The sequence below is a fragment of the Lepidothrix coronata genome, unplaced genomic scaffold, assembly GCF_001604755.1.
Source record: "Lepidothrix coronata isolate B3197 unplaced genomic scaffold, Lepidothrix_coronata-1.0 Scaffold2, whole genome shotgun sequence".
NCBI lineage: Eukaryota > Metazoa > Chordata > Aves > Passeriformes > Pipridae > Lepidothrix > Lepidothrix coronata.
In genome coordinates, this window is record NW_016690182.1 from 15,215,359 (window position 1) to 15,227,919 (window position 12,561).

At 48.7% G+C, this 12,561-nt stretch overlaps 1 protein-coding gene across 10 annotated transcripts in view; it reads right to left on the bottom strand.

Annotated features, from left to right (window-relative positions):
• The window catches only part of ARHGEF9 (Cdc42 guanine nucleotide exchange factor 9), a 207,600-nt gene that overhangs the window by 27,073 nt on the left and 167,966 nt on the right, over positions 1-12,561 (bottom strand). For all 10 annotated transcript variants that reach the window (XM_017817034.1, XM_017817026.1, XM_017817060.1 and 7 more), the window contains 2 exons: positions 11,007-11,136; positions 2,307-2,438 (listed from right to left, as the gene is read on the bottom strand). In XM_017817034.1, the coding sequence (XP_017672523.1) occupies positions 2,307-2,438; positions 11,007-11,136 (262 nt within the window). The remainder of the gene's footprint in view (positions 1-2,306; positions 2,439-11,006; positions 11,137-12,561) is intronic.

Sequence of the window (12,561 nt, forward strand, 5' to 3'; positions counted from 1 at the left end):
ATTTAAATAAGGAATTAGTTTTAGTTCCTTATTTCTATTAAAAATCTCTTTTGACCGATAAAGAGATAAAATTCAACCACTATAATTTAAAAAAAAGTATTCTCATATAGATTGTGTCATGATGAAGGATGTATCATACCTACTGATTTATTATATCTGAAAAAAACCACAAATGCAGAAAATCTTCTGAAGAGGAAGATTCACTGAGATGTGCCATCATAAGTGGTACCAAAGCTGCTCTGGAGGATGTGGGTCATATTTCATATCCCTCAGAGGATAATTTCAAAGCTCCAACTTCCCACACCATGAGGTAAATGGTGCCTCATTAAAAAAGCCCCAAGACACAGTGCTCTGGCTCTAAAGCAGAGGTCATCCTGCCTGTTGGGATCTGTGCAGCAAAGCCTGACACAAGGGTGAAGGCAACATAGGCTACAAATCATTCAGATTTATTTTATATGGGATTCATGATCCCAAAATGTGAGCTAACACTCCTCTGGACCCATACTGGACAATTATTCTCAATAAAGTTCAAGGAAAGCATTATCACAGGAGAGTACAGCTGTAACCTCATCTCCCCTCCTGCCCCAACACTGAAAAGTAACTGCAGTTTGCTGCTGGAAAAAAGGGATGCAGAAGAAGAACCTACAGCGAGGTCTGAGCTCCATGCCCATGACATCAGGGTCACCATAGGAGTTCCCACCCTCTGCCCTGTCACCCCAAAGCTCAGGGCACACACACTGTCCCAAAGACCTCGGCTGGTGGCAGCAGGGCTGCCAGATCCTGGCACAGTCTCTCTTCCAGGAAGGCCCAGGCCCCACGTTCTAATCTACCGGGTGTTTCCCTGTGCAGCACCTCCTGCAGCACCACGTCCCTCAAAGGGCCTTCTGCGTGCAGAAAGGAGGAGGACAGTGTCCCACTAGTGCTGTTTGCATACTGCTGGAACCTGCCAGGGCCCCACAGCCCACTGCAAATTGCTGAACACTCTCCACTCATGCTGATGACCACAGAAATCCCAGCCATGGTTTTCCCGGAGTTACAGGAACACTCAATACCTCTCTGGACCAGAACCAGTGTCTGGATGCCAAGCTGGATGCTGCCTTGTGAATTGGCAATTCGGGTCACAATCAAAGTGTAGGAGGTCAAGATTAAAACTGAAACCAGCTGTGCACCTCCAGACTCATTATGCCAGCTCTGACCGTCGGACCTGGTTATTGTTCCTCTGTGGTTATTTTTGTGCAGAGCCAGGCCAGGAGTAAAAGGCACAGCAATGAGGAGGGGGAAAACAAGCACATGCATTCCAGAAGGCAAAATTTCAGTTAACCATGACTCAGGAGAAGAAAGTGCCACCCACTGCACTGCACAGGCCGCGAGCGGGCAGTGATGCCGTGGTGACTCAGGAGCCTCCCACGCCTCCTCCCTTGCTGCTTCCTGCAGTGCCAGGGCCCTGGCACATGGAGTGGGGCTGGCTCAGCCTGTCCTGAGCCCTGAGGCTGTAACAGGAGCACAGCTCCCTGTCTGCACTTCCCACTGAAGCCAGACATGGGGACTCCCCCTGCACAGTTCTCTGTGTGGCTGCACTGAATGTCACTGAATCCCAGGCTGTCACACACAGGACTGATGTGCTCTGTCCCTTCACGTAGCACAGCTGGGATGGCAGTGAGCTGGGATCACCTTAGTGGGATACAGCAGTACAGCTGTGATGCTGCTGCTGCTGCATAGAGCTGCTCTGAAACACAGTTCACCTGCTGCTATTAACACTTCAGCACATCAGCACCAGCATCCTGCACTGCCTTCCTACCTTCTTGATGGGTTTCATGGCAGAGACATGCCCTGTAAAACCCAGCACAGCAGAGACATCAGGATGAGGCTTAAAATGCCTCTGCCCAAGTGCCAGCACAGACACCCTGCACAGACTGAGCTGCTGATCATTGTCTCGATGCAGCCACTGAGCTGTAAGCCCAAGTGCCATGCTCTGCAGTTCATGCGGGAATTCTAGGGCTATCTAATCCCAGATCATATGCTGCAGCCAAAACCTAAAAGGAGAAGTGAGGCAACAAGCCAAACAAAGGGGCACATGAGAAAAAGGCATTAAGTGAAAAAGTGGAGGCTGGATTTTCTATGAGCATAAAAATCCCTCTATCCCAGTATGCTCACTATCCCACAAATCAGTATTCTGAGCATGTGGATTGCCCCTCCTCAGTGCTATCCACATCCTCTTCTGCACATGCAGCAAAGAGCCACCTTGCCCTAAAAACCACTTTGGACTGGCAAGCCTGTCTGCAGCATGCCCTTAGCCATGTCCTTACCTTCTTGCAGAGAACCATCTGGTGATCAAAGAGAAAGAAAACTCGCTGCTGGTTCCGTCCATAAGGCTGGTAAATCCAGGACATTTCCCCCGTGTAGATCAGCTCCGAGCTGCGATCCAAGATATCGTCTCCCTGGAGGGCAGAGAGAACGAGTGAGGCCGAGTGAGCCACTGCTTCCAGCCAGGGCAGTGGACACGTCTGTCTTTGCAGGATGGGGAGAGGCAATCATTAAGTAAGATTTTGGCCCTCCAGCAGCTCCCAAAGCCACCCCATCTGACTTTGGACCAGAAACTGGGGTTAGGGAATAATTTTGAAGGAAGGAGAATAAATGAAGTAAGTGTGGGGACTCAAAGCACAGTAACTGCAGTTCACATTGCAACGGGGAAAGAGCTGCTCCAGACACTTTACCCACTCCCCTCTCCAGGTACCCCCAGACCCTGATCTCGCTGCAGGTGCTGGTGGCATCAGGCAACCAAAGCTCTTTCCAGCTGCCCAGCACAGCCACTTCGTATTCAGGGTAACCAATCCCCTGCACCTTCCCCCTTTAAAACAGCATCCCAAAGCCTTTTTGGTCCTGAAATTTCAGGCCAGCCATCTCAAATCTCAAAGCCATCAACACTGAGCTATCAGTTCCCCACCCATGACGCTGCCAGAACTCACCCCTCTGGAGTGTTACTTCTCTTCCCACTCACCCAGGCAATGACAGTCCTTTCTCCCATAGCTCATTAGAGCTCCCCATCTCCAAAAACCTGTCAGGACCACCCCAGCTCCTCTTGGCAGCCTCGGGCCCTCCCAGCTGGCCAGGCCTCCCTGGCTGGCTGCTGGAGTACCCTCAACCTTCTCTGCCTCCGGCTAACGCTTGTTTTCCTCTCTGGTTTTTTTTTAAGGATTCATGAGCAGATGGTCTTGAAAACACAGAGCTCTCTCTCCCACTCTCCGAGAGAACAAATGCAGTCACCCTCCACTAATTGGAATGAGCTGGACTTTTTTAAAAAGTTAATTAAAATCTATTTATTAAAAATGGGTGAATTCACCACCACCTGCCCTATGGGCATCTCGGTGGAACACCGCAGAAGGAAGCAGGATGACTCCAGCTGAAAGGTAAGGAGCAGGATTCAGGAGCAAGTAAAAGAAGAGCTTTTTTTTTGTCTTTTTGGCTCTTAAACTACTGCAGTGCTGGCTTTGACGCCAAACTGGAACAGATTTCTGGGACAAGACCATCCCAAAATCTCAGCAAACAGCTTGTAAAGGTTCAGCCAGCTATGGGGGGGATCTAGATAGACACATGCTTCTGGTGCTGCTCACAGCTGCAGGTGCCAAAGCAGCCAAGAGTCACCCCCACTCCTCCTTTCTTGGTGAGGATTTCAGACTAATAATGGCCAGTCTTCGCGAGCGAAGATTTGGGAAAGGTCATTAACCCTTCGAGCCTGCGCAGTGGATTTTTTAGGTGAGACACAGCGTGCGCTGAACTGAGCCCACCCTTTAATCCTGAGGTTCATCTGCCGGGGCCAAGCAAACTTGGACAGTGGCAGTGAGGTCCCCAGGACGTAGGTTTGTTTATAGAGTGACCTTCTCTTAGATGGATTGCCTTACAAGGCTGACGAGCTCCATCTGCCCGGGGGGCTGGGAATCGAACCCGGGTCGCAGCGGTGAGAGTCCTGCACCCTAACCACTAGAGGATTTCAGACTGCTGCTCAGGTAAATGTGTAATTAACCTCTCAGCATTGATTGGAAGCGACCGCCCATGTCCCTGGGCCCTGTGACAACAGCAACTTCATTAAGTCACTGCATCACCATCCTGCAGCACAGACTAGCCAGGGGTTTATCCTCCTCTCAGTCTCACTTCTTTGGCTGTGGTATCCCAAGGGTTAATGAGGGTTAACTTCCCAGGGACACAGAGGGTCAGTCCCCAGAGGGATGGGCTGTGCATCACATGGTGTCTTAGCAGGGTGGTGACACCTCCTGCCCAGAACCCAGGGACCTGTGTGCTGCTGCCACAGCTCAGGTGGGCACAAGCCCTTGAACAAGAAGCCTCTGAAGAAAACATACTGGCTCCAGAAATTATGGGCTTTCCTGGCTAAACACGAGCTTCTATGAAGAAGATTCCCACAAGCCTATGGATGGGAGCTTTAGGAGAGGGGGCGAGCTTAGGAGAGGCTGGCTGCTAAAAATAGAAAGCCAGTTTTGTCTTTTACTCCTGTGGTAGCATCTGAAGCCTGAGGACACACAGAGGACTCTGTAAGCACTTCTACTTGACTAGCTGAATCCAAACTGGGTAGTCCCTGCAAGCTACATAACCCAAAAACATTCGGATCTGAAATGATGGGATTTGTATACCATTTCTTATGTTGGGAAAACAATTTATATATACAGTCTATAGGCTAGAAATAGCTGATTTCCCATGCTGGGTTAGCAAATTGGAAAATACATATTGCAAATACTTTGGGACTAGCACATGGCTGGCCACAAGCAGCATGTCCAGAGCCCTACCTGCTCCTCCAGCCCCGGCTGCTGTGCCAATTCACCAGACAGAGCCTCCCAGCAGAACCACTGAACCTTGAAAGGCTGTTCTTTTCCTGACAGTTCTACACCTCTGAACAGCACCAACTGTCCCCTGCAGGGGGAGTGTCCCTTCTGGGGGCTCAGGTGTCAGTTGCAGGATGGGAGCAAGAAGGGACATGGTTTTTCAGCTCCACTGCCACTGTGGCTCCCCCAGCACACCTTCATCCATGGGCCTGACTCCAGGCAGGCTTTCCCAAATGCCTCTCCCAGTCCCAGCCCTGGATCCCTCCAATCCTGTACCGAACTAGGAAAAAATTTCCTTTTTCTTTTCAATTTTCTTCCAACTCCTAGAGAAGCTGGATCATCTATATCCTTATGTAAATTAAGAGAAACCCTGCTAAAAAAGGAAGAGGCTGAACTTTTAGTTCCACTGAACAAGCAGATTTCTACTGACTTCAGCCGAGCACAGCAGCAGAATGGCCAAGAGGAGAGTGGCTGACTTCCCGAGGCCTTGTCCAACCTGAGTTATGTCCCATAAGCCTCTAACAAAACCCTCAGCCCTCCCCAGCTGCACCAAGAGTTTTCAGTGCACATCCTGACACATCCTCCCTGCACATCCTGCTGCATCCAAAGGGCAGCCGACAGAAAGCTGACTCCTCTCTTCTCCGTGCAGTCACAGCAGAGCTCCTTTGTGAGCAGTAATGGGAGCAGAAGGTCACCCAGATCTGGGTTGGATGAGTGTTTCATGCTCCCTCGAGCCTGCAGTGACACACACAGTCCCAGGGCTACTCCTGACTGTGACAGCACAGGGTCAGCTCTGCTGCTGCTGTGTCGGAAAGACGTGGATCCCCAGCTCCCCAGTTGTGCTGGAGCGACCACCATGCTCTGCAAGGAGCAACTAGCAGGGACCAGAAGGGTTGGAACAGTGCCATGGAATAAAGGATGTTGGGAGCACCCACACAGCGAGGATGGGCAGGGCACTGTGAGCTGTTCCACCTCTCACAAGCCAGCCCTGAGCAGACACTTCCCTGGGCTTGGGAATGCTCAGGAATGCTCAGGAGCCCACCAGACCCACCCCCCAGCGCCCAAGCCCACCCTGACATAGCCCTTTTGCTGCCACTGCTGGGCACAGTGAGGAGATTCTGTGCCCTTGCCCAGCTCCCAGGCAGTGAGCAGGGCTCTCTCCTGCCTGACACTGCTGTTCTGCAATTAGAGACTGACAGGCTGATTAGCACCTGGGGCTACACAGAGATCAGAAAAGGAACATGAGCAAGATGTTGTCCTTTTCAACAGGCTCAGTTTTGAAACCTTCTGTTGGGGGGGGGCAAGAAGAAGAAGAAAAAAGAAGGCTGTATTTCAGTCCCTGACATGATTTTTCTCCCAGGAGGATTTCTCATCAGGCTGTCCCTGCTTGCCAAGCAGCACACTGGTTACATGCAGCTTTCTTTCATGTCACTCTTGGTTTCACTAACATAATATTAGGCTGAGGCCAACAATTACGGATTACATAATTAAGGGCAGCAACTCTTGATTTAAAGGACCCGTAAATAACAAGAATGGGAAGACATTTAAAAGGACAGTGCTCATTATATGTCTCAATTACATATATTTTTCCCTTCATGTAAATTTAACACTCTTGAAACCTGCCATAGTGGCAACCCATGGGAATCTTTGGTAGAAATATCCAGATAGCTGCATAAAGTAATCTGTTTAAATAGCAAGTTAAAACCAATCCAGGCTGATCAGCAAGGCTCTGTCCTGTGCCAAACATCCTGCCAGTGGCTCAGGGACCTCCACAGATTCATCAGATTCCCTCCTAGGGAATGGGAGCCACATCATATCCCTATTCTGAGAGAAACCTGGGCTGAAAGGGAGGAAAGGGTTGCTGGAAGCTGCCATGAGGGCAGGGACTGCTGCAGGATTGCTGCTTCATTTTGTTTTGATGTGGTTCAAGAGCTGTTCAAAAGGCATGAAAACGAGCAATTCTGAGGTGTGCTGAAGCACAGACCTGTTTTCCACCTCCACATCATCCACACAAGGCACTCAGTGAGGGTGCAGTGGCCCCTGAGGCTGTGGTGGGCACGGGGCTCATGCCAATGGAAATGGCAAATCCTGCCCAGCAGCAGAGCCAGAGGGAGCTGGGCACAGTGGCACACGGGTCTCCACGGCTCCACAGGCTCATAGGATCCACAGGGAGGGCAGGAGAGAGGTGAACATGCTCCTGCCACGGCACAGGAGAAGAGAGGAAGCAAGGCAGGGATGTACCATTGTCTCAGCTTTGTGGTGTAAATACAGCCCTGCCCAAACTGGGACTCGCAAGGACTTGGACATGATGACAGGCTTTGTGGAAATGTCTTTCTGACATTGCTGTGTGTGTATCTCTCCAGCTATAGCCCACTAACCTGGGAGATGTGCAGCTCTCAGAGGGCAGGAGCAGCAGAAAGGACCGAGCAGGAAAGGCTGCCCAGGATGGGCCCTATTTGAAGTCTGCTCTGAACCTGCTCCACCACCTTGTGTGCTGGTTTGCCTCACTGCCTTTAAATGTCACTGTTTTGATCTGAGGGTATTTAACTACGAACAAGGGGATGATGCTGAGTGCAGGGAAACAGAGGCTGAGCATCAGAAAACACTTCATAACACCGAGAGCTCTCAGGCAGCAAAAGGGCTTGGCAGGAGGTGGTGGAAACCCCACATTCTGCACCATTAACAGCTCAAAGCACAAAAGGCATGGCAGGACTGGTGTAGGCAGGGGCAGCACCTCTCTGGGTCTGTTTATATCCTGGAAATTCAGGCTACAAAATAAAGCAGTGAGTCATACGTAGCAACAGACCAAGCTGGGCTTTTCGGTCAAGCCCACATTCCCACAAATTTTACAGGAACACATTTCAAAGTGATTGGGATTATTTCTAATTTATAGCAGTCAGTGAGATCAGAATCTTCCCTTAAGATTTTGCTCAGTCATTACTTGTCTAAAGCTGCCAAAGCTGCCAATAATTCCTTAAGACTTCAGGCCTTGGCTGCCAAAGCTTATCGGCTGCCCCTCACATCAGGCCACCCTTTCCTGATCCCAATGGCAATTTAAACCATCAGATCCTGCTTGCATGATTTCTTGGGAAAAACCTCTGCCCTTGGTTAACTCAAGGATATTTGCAGTTTCCAAATGCTCATCCCAAAATTCACTTTCCCAGGACATGCAAAAAGTCTTGAGGGATAAAAGTGTTTCCTGAAACACACAGGCACAACTCCATGGGATTCAGTAAAATCCCTCTGCCTAAAGCAGCTCGGACATGCCCCTACTCTACCCATTTGCTTTAGGATCAACAATATGTATGCATTCCCAAACACACCCTCTCCTTGCAAGAAAACACGTACACACACTTGGTACACAAGAACATTTAAAATATTCACTCGCTAAATATTTGTTGTTTGGTTGGGATTTTTTCTTCTTTTTAAAAAAACACTTTTTTCCATCTCATCACAAAACATGGGTAAATTTAGACAAGAAAAAGCACTTTCAAATCAGATAATCAACCTCATTAGTCTCAAGATATTGAGGAAAAACAGACATTTCTCCAAATGAGAGATTTCAACGTGCTGAGACATTTAAGCCACTGAAATAAATCACCAAGTGTCACATGCAGTGGGAATTCAGGATTAGCTCTGTCTTGTGCCTGGCTGGATATTTGGGGGAAAAAAGTCTGAACTGATAATTTTTCTCCTGATTGTTTTCTTGTTTCCCTGCTTTTTTTTTGAGTGCTGTTTTCATGTGTCTAAGGAAGGCTGAGCTGTGCACCCCGGGTGATGTTCCACTGCTCACTCTGTGTGACACCATGAGGGACAGAAAGCTTTGGTTTGGCGTACAGTCACTAATCAGAGCAGGAACAGGGCCTCGGAAAGCTGGGGAGTGTTCTGTGGGTTTCTCTTCCTGCCTCAGGGAGCACTTCCCACAGTGGGGAAGTGGGAGCACAGCACTGACAGTGGGGCCCTCCCTTGGCTGAGGGTCCTCCAGCAAAGACCAGCTGGAGTTGTGGTCTCCTCAGACTGGAAAAGACCACTGCCCACAGCCTGGCAGGGGCTGGGGACACACACCAGGAGGTCCCTTAAGTGGCCAAGCACAGAGGATGAGTGAATCCTCATGGACTGGATAAGGAACCAGCCCCAATGTCCTGAGTCCTGGGGACGTGCCCCACAGCTGAGTGGGGCTTGGGGTTTGCAGTGGGGGCTGCAGTGCCCAAGGAGAGCATCTGCACAGATCTAGGGTGGATCCAAGCATCTGGTACCGCTTTTGATTTCTCCCACTCTCTTCCTGCATTGCACAATGGTTCACTTCTGGGTATTTTGGGTTTCTGTGCATCCTCCTGGCCATTCCGTGGACAGCTGGGAAGTGGGGGCTGGATCTGGTGATTCAGAATTACTTCAGAGTGAAGAATCAAGCCATGAAATCCTCTGCTGGGTCCAGCTCTCATCCTCTACTGTTCTCATCAAAACTCTATGCCTCCTCTTAATCCAAAAGACAGACTGAAAAAGGCAAGAAGGGTGTTTTCCTTTGACCTGGGGCAGCACTGTATTCCCAGGGGATCTCTCAGCAGTACCAACTGCAGGCTTTGCTATATTATGAGAAGTTGAAGGATGGTGCTGCAATAATGTGCTCAAAATTTGGACTAGTTGAAAAAAGCCTGGAAGAATGAGTTGGCAAATTCCTGAGGATAGGATAGAGATAAAGAATGGGTACTGCTAAGCAGAAATGAATTATCAAGGATATGGCTAAATAAAAATGAATTATCAACTGAGCTAATGGAAGAGAAAAAGAAACTGCTATTCCATAGATCCTATGTGGGGTCACCTTGGCTTTCCACTCACACATGAATATTCACTGACTTGGAATTCATCTGCCCTTAATCGAGATTTATTTGCAGAGAGGGGCTCCACATTTCTTACAAAACATTCCCATCAGCTCATCCCATGGCACACTCTGAAGGCTGAAGATGGAGCTGATGGTCCTGTGCCTCCTTGAGAGCAGTTTTCCTCATTCTCAAAATGAGCATGTGTGTCAGTGAGAGCTGTGAGAGATGTTCCTCCATAGTAAACAACAGTAAAACAATCAAACACATCGTCTGCGCTCTCTGCTCTCCCAGCCAGCCACAATCCCATACCCAGCTCTGACTGCTGCATTTATGTGCTTTATCACGAGATCCAGGGTTGAACCCAACCTTCATTACAGGAATGAAACTAATTCAGTCAGGGAGGACACGCAGTCAGAAGGTGATGCACCTGTATTTCTCTCCCTCTCTCCCCAGCCTTCACAGATCTTTTCCAGGAAAAAAAAATAAAATTAAAGGATTAACGCCTCTTCCCATACACTAATTTACATAGCATGATCCCAATGACTGGAATGTGGAGTTATTTCAGATCTTCCCAACTGTGAGGAAAAAGAAAGGCTGCTCCATCACTCTATCAACTTGCTGAACGCATAGACCAATGACAACGTTGGGAGGAATTACAGCAACATTTGCCCTCCATCTGCTTCCAAACCCTATTTACAGATTACTTGCATACAATGACTTAAAAAAACCCCAGGGACAAAAGGAAAAGGAGAACATAATTTTAGTTGGGTTTTTTTTTAAAAAAAACACATGGCACAAATGTAGAGACTGAAGGCCTGCTGGTGAGGAATCCTTCTGCTGACTCTGCCTTCCCTGTGCCTCTCAGCTCTCTAATTACACCATCACTACACCTGGGGCTGGTTCAGAAATATCTTTAAGTGCAAAGTCATTTATAAAATTCAAATACCATCTCTAACTCCAGCTTAACAGTTTGGCTTCCAATCACAAGGCAACCACTAGAAGGATTTTCTCCATTTTCTTAACCTGTCACAATTTCCAGGGCTCTTTCCCGACTTCCTCCCCAGTGACACAATACAGAGCCAGAATGCACACAGAGTTTGATCCAAACCTCACCTACTACCAGCACTGCAATCACAACTGTTACTCCAGGTTTCTACTGATGAAATTGGAACTGGACCCTAGATTTTCTTTAGGGTCATTAATGTTTAAGTCCCACTCGGAAGTCTGTGGATGTGTCTTCCTTGTCCCAGGAATCCCAAGACTGGGCTGCGTGATATGAACTATAGGGTGTTAGATAATGCAACAACTGCATGGAGTTTGCTTTTCCCAGGTTCCCAGCACCATGTTACTGTACCTCCCAGTCCAGGACAGAGGCCTGCCACTGAGCTATCTTGTCAATGTTCTCCAACCTCCGCTTCCGCTCGTTGATCTGGAGAGTCACATTCCTCATGACGGCGAGGGCAGCGGCCACATACCTGTAGTCACTGCAGAGAACACACACGAGGAGGCCATGAAACATGCACAGGAGTCTATCAACCCCCAGCAGCAGCACAATCCCACCATTCCCCACAAGGACACACGGGAAGGGTTTGCCACTCAGCGCTGCGACGCCATATTTTGTATTTTTTCCACTGGCAATGTCTGGAGCATCACAACGGAGCAACTTCATTGGAAGTGGGAGCCAGCCCAGCTCCTCAGCTGGTTCCATGGGTGCAGTGAGCACAGCCTGGCCTCTACCAACCCAACACCTCAGCTAAAGGGCATCACCCTAAAAGACAGTCTGAACATTTATACAGCCTGGGCCTTTGGGCCTGGATTTTTCCATTTTTAAAATGAACATCAGAAAATATTTTTCATTTGGACAGCAAACGAAGCACCTCCCAAGCCATAAGGCGGCTCCAAGAGTGCCCCAGAGCACTTATCCCATGGAATTCACTCTTACTGCAGATTTCAGGTGAGCAAATCAAGGCAAAATCTTCCTTTTTCCTCATATGGGCCTATGAATGCAGCAACACAGAGTGAGAATAGGCTCCTGCCAGGGCCAGCGAGGATGATGATCAGTCTTTTCAAAAAGTGATGCTGAAATCAATGCTATTGATTTCTGCCCTGTGCCTCCTTTTCCATTCCAAGGAGCTGTAATGTTCATTTCAATTGGGAAGACAGGCAAGGCCAGCTGCCACAATGCCACCATAATGTATTATTAACTTAAGGGCTGCTATTGATTGCTGACTAATGAGAAAAACTGCCATCTTGGGCAGCTGCAGGGGGAATGGCTGTATTGATTATTGCTAAGGATTGCACTGGTGACAGCTAAAATGGGGGTGAATGCTGGGAATTAGATGCCTTCTCCATGTGATCCCAACAGGATAAATATTAAGAAGCAATCACACTGTGATAGACAATAGAAGATTACTTGCTGTTTTGCTTGGATGAAAACTTGGGATGAGTTTTTAATTTTTCTTCAGTTCTAATGTCAAAATTCTAGCTGAGGTTAAAAAAAATCTCACAAATTCCAGAACAGCAGGACTAGTCCTTCAGTAAAGGAGAACAGAGGATGGGCTGCCTGACATATCCATTGCAGAATGCCAGGATGCTTTGGGTTGGAAGGCACCTTAAAGCCCATCTCATTCCATGCCCTGCCCTGGGCAGGGACACCTTCCAGATTGCTCCAAGCCCCATCCAACGTGGCCTTGGACACTTCCAGGGATGGCAATGGTCATGATACACAATGAACTTCTTGTGCCTCCCTTTGTGGGCCATCTGTGTGAAGGGAGCACTGGTTGTGCATGGGAGGAATGAAGCTACGTCAGGGTGATCTGCAAAATGCCCACGAGCTCTTGCAGGGAAACAGGAAAATCACTATGGCCAGAAAGGATGTGCAGAGGCAGGCAGAGGTGCAGGGTTTACAG